At 42.9% G+C, this 18,625-nt stretch overlaps 1 protein-coding gene across 1 annotated transcript in view; it reads right to left on the bottom strand.

The window, feature by feature from the left end:
- Positions 1–18,625, bottom strand: part of DPY19L1 (dpy-19 like C-mannosyltransferase 1) — a 111,263-nt gene that overhangs the window by 88,139 nt on the left and 4,499 nt on the right. The window contains exons 2-3 of the mRNA XM_077491623.1: positions 16,087–16,355; positions 7,552–7,576 (exon numbers count right to left, since the gene is read on the bottom strand). Of these exons, the coding sequence (XP_077347749.1) occupies positions 7,552–7,576; positions 16,087–16,324 (263 nt within the window). The 5' untranslated portion in view covers positions 16,325–16,355. The remainder of the gene's footprint in view (positions 1–7,551; positions 7,577–16,086; positions 16,356–18,625) is intronic.

Raw genomic sequence — 18,625 nt, forward strand, 5'->3', positions numbered from 1 at the left:
GGGACAAGCTCAGGACAAGACTAATCACTGTATCATTCAAAAACTGGAAGATTTAGAAAATAGGTCCAGAAGGAGCAACCTGAGATCCATGGGCATCCCAGAATCTCTGCAAACACCTGCTCTTTCTGAATTCTGCGCCATGCGCATCCCGGAAGCACTAGGCCTTCCAGACCCCTGCACAGTGGAATGGGCCCACCGCATGGGGTCTTTCAACACTGAACGCAAAACACCCTGACCAATAATCACCAAATACCTGAACTATTCTGACAAGGCCCTTATTTTACAAAAGTTCAGACAATCCGGTTCCCTCCAAAATTGATGGAATAAGGGTCCTGTTTTTTACTGACTACTCAATTGAGGTCTCAAAGAAAAGGAAAGCATTCCAGCAGGTCTGCACAGAACTCTTTAAACAGTAATTCAAATTCACTTTGGCCTATTCGGCCACTCTACACCTCAAGACCCCAAATGGCAAACATTTATCCAAGACCCCCCTGAAGCGCAAGCAATCTTACAGTTTCTGCATGCAGGCCCACATCCCCATTCAAAGCCGCTCCAGTCAATCGCTCCCTGGACCAAAGGAGCCCGCAAAAAGACTCGCCTAAACGCTTCAGGCCTTTGGCCCCAGATCACCACCGTGTCACTCCTCGCTAAGATGGGAGTCACAACTCTTGTTCCTCACTCTCTCAAGGTCGCATACAATGCAGTACCTCAGGTTTGACTCAGTTTTGTATGTGCAGCTCAACGTTACTCCATTTTTTCAACAGCTTTAACTGTTGATGCCACCACCGTTAGGGTGGTCATATATTTACTACTGTGCTCTATGTTAAAATGTTCAGCTAGTAATATTTTTCCTTTCTAAAATGTTTCTAATATATTTTAATACCCCTCCTGGCCTCACTGTCTGCAGCCTCACCATCTCCCCCCCCCATACACGACCTGTGTCAGCTGCATAAAATCTTTTCTCTACAAATGGGCTCTCATACGCCATACTACCAGGGCCCTGTATTGGGAGCTGGCGTACACAGTGACTCCATGTGGAAAAGATTGAAGTTATTTCGATTGAATGAATTGTTTTTATTTCAGGTTCCCCCCCCCCCCCCCAACTTCTTCTCCCCCCCCCACTCCTATTATCCCCGGGCACTTGTACAACACCAGATTCCCTGACACCACACTATTATTGCGAGAATAGTATCTTACCTCCTGATATGGTAATAACCCCACACAATCAACTACACAGTGACAAATCTGTAACGTCCTTTTTTCAATCTCCCCAATATGAAAATTGTTTCCTGGAACGTAAAAGGTCTCAAATCCCCTAATAAGAGAATGAAGATCCTCGGACAGCTCAAAAAAAAATTCAACACTCTACTCCAGGAAACTCACTTATTAACCCCTGACTTTCATTGTATGAAAAAGCTCTAGGTAGGCACAGTCATAGGCTCAGATGCCATTGGGCGTAAAGCAGGAATTCTCCTGCAGAGACACAAAAACCTCCCCTGCACGGTCCTATCCATACAGACAGCCAGGGATGTTTCCTTTCAGCGCATATCCAAAAAGGTTCCAAGGACCTAGTGATATCAAATATTTACGCCCCCCAACAACCCTGGTAAACTTTTTTTTATAGTGAACTATCTACATGGTTACTTCGTGACACTCACCTCCCACACATAATTAGAGGTGATTTCACTGACATCCTACATCAGACTGATGACAGATCATCCCTTAAACGCCCCAGGTCAGGATCTGATCCCACCATTCCTACGCACTTTGCATCCACCATGGAATCCCTCCACCTCCAAGACCTTTGGCGCCTAACGCACCCAGCTGACAGGGAATTCACCTTCTATTCCAACCCACATAATGTCCTCACCAGAATCAACAACTTTTTTTTAGCTCCGACAACCTAATCCACATGTTTTCTGGTGTGGACATCCATGACATTGCAATATCTGACAACACTCCAATCTCAGTGACACTCAACAATCTTGAACTTACTTCCCCACCCCAAAATATGGCGCTTTCCTTCATACCTCCACAATAACACTGATTTCCAGCAATTCATGGAAAAACCATGGATTGAATACTCCACGGCCAACGCACCGCACTCCGCTGACCCAAATCTCTTCTGGGATGCCGGCAAAGTATACCTCAGGGGATGGATCATCTCTTATGCTACCTCCTTTAAAAGGAACAGTTTAACAAAATACAAAATAGCCAGCGTGTAACTACTTCAGGCGCAACAATCCTTATATACCACGGACTCCCCTGACAGTAGAAATGAATGGCAGGCAGCCAAGAGGGCTCTTGATACCTGGGGCAGACACCCTTGAATTAAACTAAAAAGGCACATTTAGACACCACCCTGCACAAGTTCATAAATAAAGCAGGCAAACTACTAGCCAGGCTCTGTAAGGGATCTTTCCACCTGACCCACATTACCTCTCTGTGAGATACCAATGGCAACATAAATACCACACCACAAACAATAAACAGAGCAATTCTACAATACTACTTGTATGCACTGTATGCTCCAGACCCCATAGACAAACAGACAGCGGTCTCCTTTCTAGAGAAAATAGACATACCTAAAATCACTCCCTCACAACTAGAGGTTCTTAATGCTCCTATCTCTCTCTCCAAAATTTCAAACACCATCCACAACTTAACCCCCTCTAAGGCCCCTGGTCCTGACGGATTCACTAGGGAATTCTGCAAAACCCTACAAAATATCACAGAACCCACTCTCCACAAGGTCTACAATGGCATATGGTCCGGCGGCCCATACCTACAAAACGGGAAACCAGGCCATTATTAAAATACTCTCTAAGAAAGATAAAGACCCCCAGGACCCAGGCTCCTACAGACCCATCTCATTACTAAATCTGGATGTCAAAATCCTCTAAAAATCGCCATTAGGCTTGCTGCCATCATCCCCTCTCTGATACACCCAGCCCGATCAGGTTTTTTTAAAGGCAGGACAGCCATACTGAACATTCGCAAGGTCACATTGGCCCTGGAACATGCTAAACATAACCCATGCGGAGATTACTCCATCATCACGTTAGATGCGTAGAAAGCCTTCGACTGGTGGCAGCAGGCCTACTCTCAGATACATTTCACATCCACAAGGGTACACGACAAGGCTGCCCCTTATCCCCACTCCTCTTCAACATCGCACTAGAACCCCTTTCCAGGTGCCTAACTCAAATGTTCCCCTTACATGGCATTAAAATTGGCAAACATGATAGTTCCCTCTTTGCGGATAATGTCCTTATATTTTCAGCAAACTCCTCCTCTGATATGTCCACTATCAAAAAGGTATTTGACGAATTTAGATCCTGCTCAGGCCCCACATTAATTATGGCAAGAGTAAAATCCTCACCATAGGAACACTCTACAACCCACCCTGGGCCCTACACTCCATCTTTTCAGTCGCTAAGTCCCACATCACCTATCTTGGAATCAGAATAGGGAAACTACCCTCCTCTTTATACCACCTCAATTACCCTCCTCTGATCACAAAAAATCTCTCAAAAATTAGTTAACTGGATGGATCTGCCCCTCTTGCTCTTGGTGAAAATGGTCAGTTTTGCTAGATTACTGTATCCACTGCAAACTATTCCTCTACTCCTTCACTATAAAGATGTTAAACTATTGTAAGTGTACTGTCTGCCCTCATATTGTAAAGCGCTGCGCAAACTGTTGGCGCTATATAAATCCTGAATAATAATAATAATAATAATAATAATAAACTTCTTAATTCAGCCATCTCAAAATATCTATGGCAAATCAAAAGGACCACGTATAGAATTAAAGAAACTATATCTTCCCATTAAAACTTATAACATAGCAGGCTTACTGAGACCTAGTCTGGACTGTATATCGCAATCCTCCCTCTGTTCCAATTATTCCAAGGAGTTTGAAATGGCCCATCCGTATTCCTTAGTGGCCCTTCTTCACTACAAGTGGAAATCAATCCCACCTTTATACCAACACAACCTCCTGTTGAGAGACACAGCTATTGCCTGGAGAGAAGCCAGTAAAAGCCTCAAACTCTTTCCTTTCATGTCTAGTCACCTACCAATACAAGGGAACCCTAGCTTCCCCCCTGGACTGGAACATTAACCATTCACCAACTGGCAAGAAAAAGGCCTTACAAAAGTTTCCTCTTTATGCAACATGGAAACAGGGCGACCTCTATCCTTCTCAACCATAGCTGAAATTTTCTCACTTCCCCAAGCCCATGCTTTCCACTTTGGGCAAATCATCAGCTTCTTAAAGGACGCATACAGAGAGGATTGTAAAAGATTCAAACCAAACATCACAGACCAACTGCTCCTGTAAGGGTCCTATAAAATCTCGGACATCTAGAAACCTCTTCCACCACCCCCCCCGGCATCCTTATCTGTGACCAACTGGGGAAAAGACTTCCCGAATGCAGACCTAGTGGACAAAATCCTACAGGGTTTCAACAAAGTACAACGATTAATTTCCAATGAAATATGGAGAGAACCTCAACTAAAGATCATCCATCGAGCTCACATACCCTTCCTCTCTTCCAAAATAGAATAGAGCAATGCCAACTACCCCCTTTGCCACCAACCAAGGCCATCTCTGACCCACAGTTTCTGGGTTTGCTCCTACATCTCCAACTTCTGGGATCAGGTCTTATCCTACATATTTGAAGTAAACCCTACTAAAGCTACCTAAAGACCCACTGCTTCTCATTTTTGGTCACTGGGACCCCCAACTGCTGCCATGGTCCCAACATACAAATACCACCGAGATTTCAAATAATCACCCCTCCCACAAAGACTGGTATTTGATTTGTCTCCTAATCACACAGAGAACCATATTGAAAAACTGGACTTCATCCCACTGTCCTAATATCACCCAAATCAAACGAGAGCTCCTACTCCTACTATTCAAGGACCGACTCAACACCGACTTCAAACATGAAAGATCTAAAGCTCACTTCTACTCCAAGTGGCAGCCCTCCATGCTCTCAGCACTCTCTCCAGAAGACTTATCCAACTTTGATCAGTACTCGTTTTCATATTATGGGACTCCCCCCTCAAACCCAGGAAAGATCCTGGGTCTCCGCTGACAGACAACCCACAACCAGTGGATTTTAGCTTTGACTGGATACGTGTTCTCACAAGTCTTTTCACACATTCTTCACCCATCATTTCCAACCTTCTCTACCAACACCGCAAAGAAAACTACCCCTCACAATAACTCTGGTGCCCCCCCTTTAACTACTTAACAAGAACGTGTTATCCATTCCACCCCCCCCCCCCCCCCTTTACTCCAACTACTCTCCCTCCTCTTGTTCTCTTTTGTTCCATCTTGTAATCCTAGAGAATTTTGTAAATAGATCCTTCCAGGTATTTCCTCATTGACGATAGATACTGCCCGGATATGTTATAATATATTTCTCTAGCTATCCCTCCTTGGTATGTCCAAGACCCCTAGATTACGTGGTTTACCTAAAATTACTCTGTAAAATGTTCTTACAGATGCCATTACTAATATTTACGGTTTTTATATATCTCAATAAAAAAAAAAAGAAAAAAAAAAGAAGGTTAAACGGAGTTGTAAAGGCAGAAGGTGTTTTATCTTAATGCATTATATCATATGATATATGTGTAGCAGCCTCCCCAGCAACCCCCCTCCAAATTATCTACCCAAGCTCCTTCTGTCTCCAGCGATGTCCACAATCCCCTCAGCCATCCAGTTCACTCCTCCTGATTGGCTGAGACAGAGCAGCGAGAGGGGACGGGGCCAGGTCGGGGCTCCATGTCTGAATGGATACACAGATCTCTGTGACTCAGCTTGGATGACCCCTGTTACAAGCTGCTGGCTGAGGGGCACTCAAAAGGAGGGAGGGACTAGGAGCAGCAAAGAGGGACCCGAGAAGAGAAGGATCTGGGCTGCTCTGTGCAAAACCAACCACCAGCAGGTATATTTTTTATCTTTTTTATCTTATCTATTTTTTATTTATTTTTTTAAACAAACAACGAGCCTTTACAATCACTTTAAAGCAGAGCTTCACCCAAAAGAGGAAGTTCCGCTTTAAGTACTCTTCCTCTACCACAGCTGGTCATTTTCAGTTTTCCGCCAAGTGCATCCTGCATTTTCGGTACCAAAATTTCCAATCAGTGCACCTCTACTTTTAATTTTTTTTTCTTCCGAGTGGAAAACCTCTGTTTAATATAATCACATGATCAGTCCCAGTGGTTTAATAGAAAAAAAGCTGCCGTACTGGCATCCCTTTGTGTTTGTACGTTGTCTGAAATTACGCTATATTGTCTAAAGAGAATTGGGACGCCTACCTTTAAACGCATGAGTCATTCACTCTGTGAATGAATGACATGGCTTTAAGGGAATGAGCCCTACACAGCCGCGCCATTTTAAAATTGTGACAGTTTGAGGATCCCCCGCTGGCTGTAACAATGGGGGATTGGGAGGGGGTGCAGGGCTGCCCTTTACTAACATGTTATACCCTTAACACACACACACACACACACACACACACACACACACACACACACACACACACTAAGCTTATATAAATTAAGCCCTTTTAAACTCTGTATGGAAAATAGTTTAAAAGAAGGCATTAAACTGCCAATCGCACCACATTCTATAAGTTACCTAGTGCGGCCTATAAAACAAAATAGTAACATTACTGCTTGCAGCTTGTAACAACATTGCTTCTTTTTGCTCAGTTTTTCGGAATGTAGTGCCTATAATTTGTTTTGTACATCGGAAGCCAAGACAATAATTGCCATTGAAACTGATGTATGCAAGTAATCAAGATAATCAGACTGCTTAATTGGAGGGCTTAACACATCTACTGAATGCAGTCTACATGGCTGGCATTGAATATAGAGAAGAGCAAAGACTAGTGAACGCAGGTGGTACAAAAGATCATGCTCCATACAATTCTGTTATTTTCTTTAGGTGGGTGTAGACAATGGACAGTACATTTGAAACAAACAAGATTTTTAACTCTTCAATGTAAATTACTGAGCTCTTGGAGAAATGAAAGAAAACTTGTCATGAGAGAAATACAAGGGGATCAGCACTGGCAGCCTCCATGATAGGAACACATACACCAATCGTGTGTAAGGAGGCGAGTAAACAGTGTTTTAGGATCCCCATGCATTGACACTTTGGCATATGTAGCATTTTGAACCAGAAAAAATTGGTTATGGGTGGTCATAAGTCAGATCCCTCAACCATTTACCCCTCTAGGATGAGGGCTTCCTTATCAAAATGTCCATCTCTGGTCCCACCACTGCTTCTGCATTCCACCACAATCTTCACAATGTAACATAAATTTAAAAAAATATATTCATCAGAGTCATAGCTACCGCATGGTGGTCATGGCAAGTAGGAAGAATCTGAGACCTTGTTATACCCAGAAGATATAAAAAGAGAGTAATCCAAACTGACAGAACCTACCCAGAATTGAAAGACCAACCCTTACAACAAGAAAAAAGATAAACTGTACCCCAATAAAAAGAAGAAAAAAAAAAATCTTACCAGTGCAAAAGACCAAATAAAGCAGCTGAAAAGGAAACATACCAAAATTGAGAACCAATTCATCATTATACAGGATTTATGTAGCACCAACAGTTTGTGCAGCTCTTTACAAAATTGAGGCAGACAGTACATTTACAATACAATTAAATACAAGACGAAGGGTCAAGTGATACAAAATTACTGTGCGGGATGAGATGATGGAGAAAATAAGTTATGTTAAATATTTAGGTAAAGGCAGGAAAGGCTTTTCTAAAGGAGAAGGGTTTTCAGGAATCGGCCAAATGTGGATAGAGTAGGAGATAGACAAATTAGTGTAAGGAGTTCCAGAGGATGGGAGAGGCTCTGGAGAAGTCCTGAAGGAGAGTATGGGAAGAGGGGACATGGGAGCTAGACAGCAGGAGGTCAGAACATTTATAAGCTGGTATGAAAAAATTTCTGAAGTTAACTTAGGTAGGTTAAATAATATTCAATACGATTAGAAATATCCCTTATAAAAATTCCTATGCGCATTATTTGGTGTTCAAAAACATACGCCTTTTGAAAATCAACCTCAATAGGTCTAGGTTGACAGTAGTCAAAGCTCTGAAAAGTGCTTCAAAGTGAAGCTGAAAGGCATTCTCAAGGCAGTCCTGCTGCCTCTTGAAGATCTGCTTTTCTTTCTGCTGAATGACAAATTATAATTGGGCTAATGTAACAAAAATTCAAGCGAAGCAGTTGGAGTTCAACCAACTGCCACCTGTCAACTAGGCATGCTGTGTTAAATTTAACCTTATTTTCTATGGGTCCCGTTCACATCCATGCATTTTTTGGAAAGGTGCAAGGACATTTTTTATTTATTTATTTTTTGTTGCACAGTGCATTTTTGGCTCCATAGACTTTCATGGAATTGCATTAAAAATGCATGTAGATGTGTTTTTTGGTGCAGTTTCCTGCATGACAACAGAGACCTCCTCTTAGAAACACTTCCCAAAAAACGCATAAAAAAAAATGCACATGAAAAAATACAAGACACTCTGGAAAATGAATCAACCACATATGCATAGATGTGCACCTAGCCTTAGGTGGGAGGCCCTTCTTGACACTCGTCCACAAGCAATTATGTATCTTTCAACTTGATCAACCACAAGAAAAGTAACATATGAACAAAAATAATAAAGCTTTGACTTCAGATACAATGTAATTAATGTTAAACGGTCTCTCAAAATCCTAATAGTGTTATATGTGAGGAAATAAGCCAACATATAAAGGCCCTTTCACCTGAACTTTTTTTGGAAATGTACCATATAGTATATTACTGGGCATTGCTTCAGCGCAGTGGCCTCCAAACTGTGGCCCTCTGCTAGCCTTGATCCAGCCCTTGGGGCACTCTTCTTCCCACCGATTTGAGGCACTATTCCTAACACTGACACCAGCAGTGGGACATAACTCCCCCAACTGAGACCAACAATGGGGCACTATTGCTTCCACTAATGGGGATATGCCCCAGTTGATGGACTTTTGTTCCAAAACATGATGGGTTGCTAGCTCATTGTGTTTCCGATATCACGCTATAGATATATTTTCTATGTGATCACTTTACCCATTTACCATGACTGGTGATGGTACATTTTTATTAATTGTTTAATAAATCCAAAAGATATTTTTTTCATCCGGGTTCATGCACTGTGGAGACTTTTTTTCCCCATCTTTTTTCATGATTGAATGCCTTGTTCGGACACCATTGAGAGTATTGTGGATCCTCGCAGCTGATGACACGTTCATCTGTTGGAGTCTTGGGAGCCATCTACTTACCGTTACTGCCTGTGACGTCGTTAAGATATATCTTTACAACATAGCTGTTCCCAGACCAGTTGGATTGGGTGGTCTAAAACTCTCAGTGACACACCGCTATATAGTATGTGTGTCCACCACCTGTGGTAAGCGTACCTAATCTCTTCGATGTCAATTATATATGGTCACATATTGCAGATGGAGTGATCTACCTATTCTGATTTACCAATATCTGTGAGGAAATACTACTCCGGTGTCTATTTAAAAGGACATTATAGAGCATTTAAGAGAGGACTTTTTATTTTATGAACTATTTTGGCCCGATTTTTTTAAGTCTTTATTTGTATCATATTATGGAAGTGTAGACTACATATTGATACTTTGTTGCACTTATACACTTTTTTTAAATGAATCTGCATGACACCTTTCTCTGGAGGTTTTCTCAGATTTATACTGTCAGATTTCTGCACTTTGTTAGTTGTCCTGGATAGATTTCTTTTAGCTGCTTTGGACAAATCTTTTCCTAATGGTACATTGTTGCATTTATGCACATTTGATAGTTTTTCTTAACTAAGGCCTCATACACACGAGACACTGTTAAACACGTGTTCAGAGGCAGTTGGACACTTTTTTCCACTGCCCCTGAACTCATTCAATGTTATCCTATGTGTCCATGTACACAGTCTCGTTTTTTGCCATTTTTATGCAGTTGCGTTTAACCTTGTTTTTTCAGAAGCAAAAAAATGGGTTCAGACGCAAAGCGCGGCAAAACGCTGGTACCGCATTTTCGTTTATAAGCGTTTTTAAAGGTGACCTATTTTTTTTTTACATTAAAAATCTCAAAAATGATGGCAAATTATGTGCATGAAGCCTTAGACGGCATCTTTCACCAGGGGTTACCCCAGGGGTTACCCCAGTGAACCTCTATAGAAATATTCTGCACATTTTTTCGTTTGTTGCACAGTTGACATCTTTTTTTTTGTTTGGCACTTGCATATGCTATCAAATTAACAGTCACTGGCCCTATATGTTCTCATGAGGGTTGCTCATTGAGTGTATTATCTATTACGATTTCCTTTTAAGAGCTGCATCTTATTTCTTCCATTGCTTCCACTAACACCAATGATGGGGCACTATTCCTCCCACTGATGCCAGCTATGGGCCACTATTTCTCCCACTAATGCCAGCTATGGGGCACTATTCCTCCCACTGATGCCAGCTATGGGCCACTATTCCTCCCACTAATGCCAGCTATGGGCCACTATTCCTCCCACTAATGCCAGCTATGGGCCACTATTCCTCCCACAAATGAAAGCTATGGGCCACTATTCCTCCCACTAATGCCAGCTATGGGCCACTATTCCTCCCACTAATGCCAGCTATGGGCCACTATTCCTCCCACTAATGCCAGCTATGGGCCACTATTCCTCCTTTCTACTGATGCCAGCTATTGGGCACTATTCCTTTCCACTGATGCCAGCTATTGGGCACTATTCCTCCTCAAACTGACCACATGTATTATGCAACTGAACACCACATGAGGCATCATTTTCTCTCACTGATGCCATACATGGGGCATTTTTTACCCCCATTGCCCACAATCCAACCCCCCTAAAGTCTAAAGGAGGGTAAACTGGCCCTTTGGAGACCCCTGCTTTAGTGTGTTGGGATGCCATTCAAAAAGAAAAGGCACACCGATGTGTGCATAATGCGTTACTGCAACGTAAAGGTGTGATGCCAGCCTTAGAAATATCAAACAATGAACAACCATATAATTTAAACAGCTGTCTATGAACATTACATCTTACTTTTCTGGCCAGTGCACTGTGGGGAAATCTTTGCAATCTGATAAGTATTTTTCTAAAAACATTTGACAAAGCAGTCATCAAACATGAGAACATGAGAACGCATAGATAGCAAAGCATGACATGAGCCAAAGTACACTACAAAGTAAATACATTGCTAAATGGGAAGCTAAAAAAGCAGCAGCTAACAGACCTTAATAGAAATGGGTTGGTGGCTGAATGGGCAAAGTACCAGAATCTCTGAAGTATAAGGCCTCATGCACACTGGAAGTTTTACCAAGTCTCTTGGATGCCATTCCTTCTGGTGGAAAAACTGCTTGTAAAACTCATGTACCACGTTTAGGCGCATCAAGAGCTTATACATGAATTGATTCTGGCCATTGGAATTAATTAACGCTCAAGCGCTAAATAAGCCTAGCGTTAATGTGCGTTTTCATACATCAAGTGTCTTTTCTGCCAAAACACTGCTGCTCCTGGATGGGCTGGCAGAGTTTTTTTTTTCTGCCTCTAAATGCCTATGTGTACCTGGAAACATAGATGATAGCCTAGGTAGCTTAGAGGCAGAACCCACTCCCCCCCCCCCCAAAGAAAAACAAAAAAAAAACCCGCCCCTAACAGCCATGTTCAAAATATCCAGTGTGCATGGGACTTAAAGTGGAAGTAAACTTCCATCACTAAGTTTTAACTATAGGTAAGCCTATAATGAGGCTTACCTATAGGTAGTGTAAATATCTCCTCAATTGGCACAGTTTAGGAGATAGTTACTGTACTACTGTACATGCAGCCAGCGACATCACTGGCACATGCGCTCTGAAGGAACAGCCACTCATGCCTGTGCTGTGAATGGCGCTTTTTTTTTTTGATAGCCCTGAAAAGTCATCCACAGTGGATTGCTTATGAAAGTTTAATGACAGGTGGCTCGGAGGGGGTGTGTTAGCCAAGGGGAAGAAACAGCAGTGTGTGAGCCAGAGTTTTCACTGCTTCTATGGGGAGGAAGGCAGAGCACCCACAGCCAGTTGCTGCCTAATCAACTGGAGAGATTTAATTGCATCTGCCTGATGCTGCTGGAGCAGACAGAGAGGGTAGAAGATGGGAGCAGACAGAGAGGGTAGAAGATGGGAGCAGACAGAGAGGGTAGAAGATGGGAGCAGACAGAGAGGGTAGAAGATGGGAGCAGACAGAGAGGGTAGAAGATGGGAGCAGACAGAGAGGGTAGAAGATGGGAGCAGACAGAGAGGGTAGAAGATGGGAGCAGACAGAGAGGGTAGAAGATGGGAGCAGACAGAGAGGGTAGAAGGTGGGAGCAGACAGAGAGGGTAGAAGATGGGAGCAGACAGAGAGGGTAGAAGATGGGAGCAGACAGAGAGGGTAGAAGATGGGAGCAGACAGAGAGGGTAGAAGATGGGAGCAGACAGAGAGGGTAGAAGATGGGAGCAGACAGAGAGGGTAGAAGATGGGAGCAGACAGAGAGGGTAGAAGATGGGAGCAGACAGAGAGGGTAGAAGATGGGAGCAGACAGAGAGGGTAGAAGATGGGAGCAGACAGAGAGGGTAGAAGATGGGAGCAGACAGAGAGGGTAGAAGATGGGAGCAGACAGAGAGGGTAGAAGATGGGAGCAGACAGAGAGGGTAGAAGATGGGAGCAGACAGAGAGGGTAGAAGATGGGAGCAGACAGAGAGGGTAGAAGATGGGAGCAGACAGAGAGGGTAGAAGATGGGAGCAGACAGAGAGGGTAGAAGATGGGAGCAGACAGAGAGGGTAGAAGATGGGAGCAGACAGAGAGGGTAGAAGATGGGAGCAGACAGAGAGGGTAGAAGATGGGAGCAGACAGAGAGGGTAGAAGATGGGAGCAGACAGAGAGGGTAGAAGATGGGAGCAGACAGAGAGGGTAGAAGATGGGAGCAGACAGAGAGGGTAGAAGATGGGAGCAGACAGAGAGGGTAGAAGATGGGAGCAGACAGAGAGGGTAGAAGATGGGAGCAGACAGAGAGGGTAGAAGATGGGAGCAGACAGAGAGGGTAGAAGATGGGAGCAGACAGAGAGGGTAGAAGATGGGAGCAGACAGAGAGGGTAGAAGATGGGAGCAGACAGAGAGGGTAGAAGATGGGAGCAGACAGATAGGGTAGAAGATGGGAGCAGACAGAGAGGGTAGAAGATGGGAGCAGACAGAGAGGGTAGAAGATGGGAGCAGACAGAGAGGGTAGAAGATGGGAGCAGACAGAGAGGGTAGAAGGTGGGAGCAGACAGAGAGGGTAGAAGGTGGGAGCAGACAGAGAGGGTAGAAGGTGGAGCAGACAGAGAGGGTAGAAGATGGGAGCAGACAGAGAGGGTAGAAGATGGGAGCAGACAGAGAGGGTAGAAGGTGGAGCAGACAGAGAGGGTAGAAGATGGGAGCAGACAGAGAGGGTAGAAGGTGGGAGCAGACAGAGAGGGTAGAAGGTGGAGCAGACAGAGAGGGTAGAAGATGGGAGCAGACAGAGAGGGTAGAAGATGGGAGCAGACAGAGAGGGTAGAAGATGGGAGCAGACAGAGAGGGTAGAAGGTGGGAGCAGACAGAGAGGGTAGAAGGTGGAGCAGACAGAGAGGGTAGAAGGTGGAGCAGACAGAGAGGGTAGAAGGTGGAGCAGACAGAGAGGGTAGAAGGTGGAGCAGACAGAGAGGGTAGAAGGTGGAGCAGACAGAGAGGGTAGAAGGTGGAGCAGACAGAGAGGGTAGAAGATGGTGCAGACAGAGTGGTTGGAGGCTGAAGTGGACAGAGTCGGTGAGATTGTGCAGACAACAACAACAATAATATGTTATATATTAGTGTACATTGTTCTAGAGTCAATGAAAACACACACAGGACTTTCTGATAGACATTTTTACAGGAGAAGGGGTGGTAGCGAAAGTGCTCTGCTTGAGCTCCACAAACAGGGCTTCATGCAGGCTCCACCTGATGAAGGGGGTAGGGCCTTGGAAACACGTCATAGCCCTCCCCCTCTCCAGTCTGTGTGTCTGTCTCCTGCTAGCCCTGTCAGAGGTGGGTGTGAGAGCTGGAGACACCGCCGGTGTAACACTCCTGACCAGTGGGTCTGAGCTTGCTTTCCACAGCGATCTTCTCTTCCATTGTGATGGCTGCTTGCCTGAATGGCACCCCACATCACTCCTGTATGCAGCTTGCAAGATACCATTATGTAAGTGTATTTGAAATAAAGTGCTGCTGATTTTATACTCCTACTGACCTGGCGCCCTACCTGTTGTTTTTAACTTATCCTTCAAGGCTGTCAGCAGATCAGCATCTACAAACTTGGCAATGTCTAAAAACAGAGAGCAACTGAGCATGTGCAGAGCAAGGCGAGACAGTGTATTACTAGATTTTAAACAGTATAGTGACTTATTTTTAATGTTTTATACCTGCAAAAGGGGCAGCCTGAAGAGATCTAGAAGGACTTAATTTTCTTACTAAAGTTCCACTTTAAGTATCCTGTGCACCATTGATTCAAGGTGCTCCCCATGCAGAGAGTTTAGTGGCAACCAGAAACTGCCAGAATTTCAAAAGAAATATTTGTTTGGGCACAATTGCGATGCTCGCAATATATAAATATCCAAGCGGTGATTCTAGCATAGGGAGAACACTGCTTGGTCTCACGTTGCTCAAGAGGACATGTGGTCACTCAATAAAGTTGGACAAAAAGTGGTTTAACCTTAAACTGCATAAGTGGGTATTTATTGCTAAAAAGGTAGGGATGTGGAACTCCCTTCCGCATCTTGTGGTGTCAACGATTTAAATTTTTTTTTACATAGGCATCTTAGTGTAACCAGTACACAGCAATGTGGGAAGTGTTAGAGACATAAATGCATACACACACCCACATGGGTTGAACTGATGTTGTTATTCAACTTTACCAACTATGTATTATACTTGATAGGTACTTGAAAACTATCAAGTACAAACCAAAAATGAAATACAGCTGGCTAAATTCTACTACACCTGAGTGCCATAAAGCCTAATGACCATGCTATGTACAATATGAGCTGGTATCAGGGGCGGACTGACCATTTGGCCACTCGGGCACTGCCCGAGGGCCCTGTGCCACTGGGAGGCCCCATCAGGGTTGCCAGCCTCAGTAAAACCAGAGACAGTATGTAAAAATCTGTTTTTTTTTTTCTTTTTTTACATCTGTCCCTGAAATGTCCCTTACCAACATCCTTTTGGTCTAAAATTCCTTAGATTATAGCTGCCCCACCTTTCCAGTACCTTCTCAGCCAATAGAAACATATCTGTGTATACTGTGTGTACATGTATGTGTATACTGTGTAATTGTATACTGTCTGTCCCCATAATCTCCGATTGCCTGGGGACCCCATAATCTCCTATTGCCCGGGGGCCCCATAATCTCCTATTGCCCGGGGGCCCCATAATCTCCTATTGCCCGGGGGCCCCATAATCTCCTATTGCCCGGGGACCCCATAATCTCCTATTGCCCGGGGACCCCATGAGTTATCAGTCCGCTCCTGGCTGGTATATTCACTAAACTCAGGAAAGTCTTTTTATAGGGTTCCCAAAGAAATTTTATATTGCTTTGGGATACACACACTACATTTTACAATGCAATTTTGTGATGGCTTCCTTCACATCACTAAAGTACTAGATGAAAGATCTCCAAGACAGAAATAGGTTAGAAAGTAGAAGGTTCTCTTTGATTCAGGTCATTGTGTAGCTAATAGTAGTTAGTCGCATCGAATTGGACTTGTTCAAACTGAGCTGAGACTGAGCGGTGAAATGTCTTCACCATTACAGAAAAAGTCCAGATGAATGTGACTATTACTAGTGATATTAGGTGGTAAGTGAGAAAGAAGGTTATGGATCCAAAACTGAATGCACAGAGGAGAAATTTGACCAGTTTTTACCCCTCTGCATTTTGTTAAGCCTTGTATAGGACTGCCATAAGTACAATATTAGACCACAGGGAAAGCTTACCAATCACCAGGTTGAGCCCAACCTTTGCATTGGCTGGGCTGAGGTAAGAGAAGAGGTGCTCCTTGGCTCCTTTATTATTCCTGTGATGGGAGGTCTCAGTTGGGTGGTGGCTCCTATTTCTCCCCTTAGGGGAAGTGACCCCCCGATGACGATGTCTCACTTGACCATCTGCCACGCCACTCTGCTCACCAGACTTGTTTGGGGAATCTCTGAGCCGGGGCCTGCCCTCCACGGCCATGATGTGGACCACTTGCAAATAATCAAAACTCCTGAAAAAAAGAGATATACAACTCAACCATCACAACCAGAATCTCCATTCTTTTCTATACAATACAGTTTGGCTCTCAATATCCACTTCAGATTCTACATCCTTCATGACCAGGCAATTTTTAGAAATTTAGCCCTGGGCTACTTTAACTGGTAATTGCGCGGTCATACACACTCTACCTAAACAACATTTATATATATATATATATATATATATTTATTTATTTATTTATTTTTTACACACACATAGCTTTCTTTTGTTGGCATTTGATCAGTACTGCGTTTTTATTTTCTACAAAATAAACAAAAATAAAAAATTATATATATATATATATACATATACACACACACACACACACACACACACACACACACACACACACACACACACACACACACACACACATACATTTTTTTAAATATTTTATTATATCTTTTCGTGTGACAACACTGAAGAAATGTAGTGAGTGTACAGCTTGTATAACAGTTTACATTTTCACTTAAAGATGTACGCGCTTTTGTTGCCTGCGATTTTGATATTAATGGCTGTGTGTTGAGTTATTTTGAGGGGACAGCAAATTTACACTGTTATACAAGCTGTACACTCACTACTATACATTGTAGCAAAGTATACTAATTTCTTCAGTGTTGTCACATGAAAAGATATAATATAAATATTAGACTAAAATATATATATACACACACACACACACATACACATTATATATATATATATATATATATATATATATATATATATATATATACACACATACACACACATATTTTTTTTATACACACACACACACAGTTGTGCTCATAAGTTTATATACCCTGGTAGAATTTATGATTTTGTGGCCATTTTTTAGAGAATATGAATGATAACACAAAAACATTTCTTTCGCTCATGGTTAGTGTTTCACTGAAGTCCTTTATTATCAATCAACTTTGCTTGTTATTAATGTGTATAAAAGGTGAATATGTTTCTGGAATCCAGACAGACCCTTGCATCTTTCATCCAGTGCTGCACTGATGTTTCTGAATTCTAAGTCATGGGGAAAGCAAAAGAATTGTCAAAGGATCTGGGGGAAAAGGTAGTTGAACTGTATAAATCAGGAAAGGGATATAAAAAGATACCCAAGGAATTGAGAATGCCAATCAGCAGTGTTCAAACTCTAATCAAGAAGTAGAAAATTAGGGGTTCTGTTGAAACCAAACCACGGTCAGGTAGACCAACTAAAATTTCAGTCACAATTGCCAGGAAAATTGTTTGGAATGCAAAGAAAAACCCACAAATAAATTCAGGTGAAATACAGGACTCTCTAAAAACATGTGGTGTGGCTGTTTCAAGATGTACAGTAAGGAGGCACTTGAAAAAAGATGAGCTGCATGGTTGAGTCGCCAGAGGAAAGCCATTATTATGCAAATGCCACAAAGTATCCTGCTTACAATACGCCAAACAGCACAGAGACGAGCCTCAAAGCTTCTGGCACAAAGTCATTTGGAGTGATGAGACCAAAATTGAGCTGTTTGGCCACAACTGTATATATGCTATATTTGGAGAGGAGTCAACAAGTACTATAATGAAAGGTACACCAGTCCTACTGTGAAACATGGAGGTGGATTGCTGATTTTGTGGTGATGTGTGAGCTACAAAGGCACTGGAAATTTGGTCAAAATTGTTGGCAAGAAGAATGCAGTATGTTTTGCATTCATCAGCCAGGAAGCTGTGCATGGGACGTACTTGGACATTCCAACATGACAATGATCCAAAACACAAGGCCAAGTCGACCTGTCATTGGCTACAGCAGAATAAAGTGAAGGTTCTGGAGTGGGCATCTCAGTCTTCTGGCCTCAATATCATTGAGCCACTCTGAGGAGATCTCAAACATGCAGTTCATGTAAGACAGCCCAAGAATTTACAGGAACTGGAGACTTTTTGCCAAGAGGAGTCGGCAGCTTTACCATCTGAGAAGATAAAGAGCCTCATCCACAAATACCACAAAAGACTTCAAGTTGTCATTGATGTTAAAGGAGGCAATACACGGTATTAAGAACTGGGGTATGTAAACTTTGTGTTATCAATCATATTCTCAGAAAAAATGGGCAAGAAATCATAAATTCTGCCACGGTATGTAAACTTATGAGCACAAATATATATATAGAAATCACCATCTAAAAACTTGCAAACTGCCACCTAACCATCTCTGAAAAGCAATACACAGTGAATCTCTTTATTTCAGGGGTGAAAGAAGACTAAGGGCTCACTTAA

This window comes from Lithobates pipiens, unplaced genomic scaffold, assembly GCF_037356315.1.
Source record: "Lithobates pipiens isolate NorthernLeopardFrog02 unplaced genomic scaffold, aLitPip1_a1.2 Scaffold_19, whole genome shotgun sequence".
Lineage (NCBI taxonomy): Eukaryota > Metazoa > Chordata > Amphibia > Anura > Ranidae > Lithobates > Lithobates pipiens.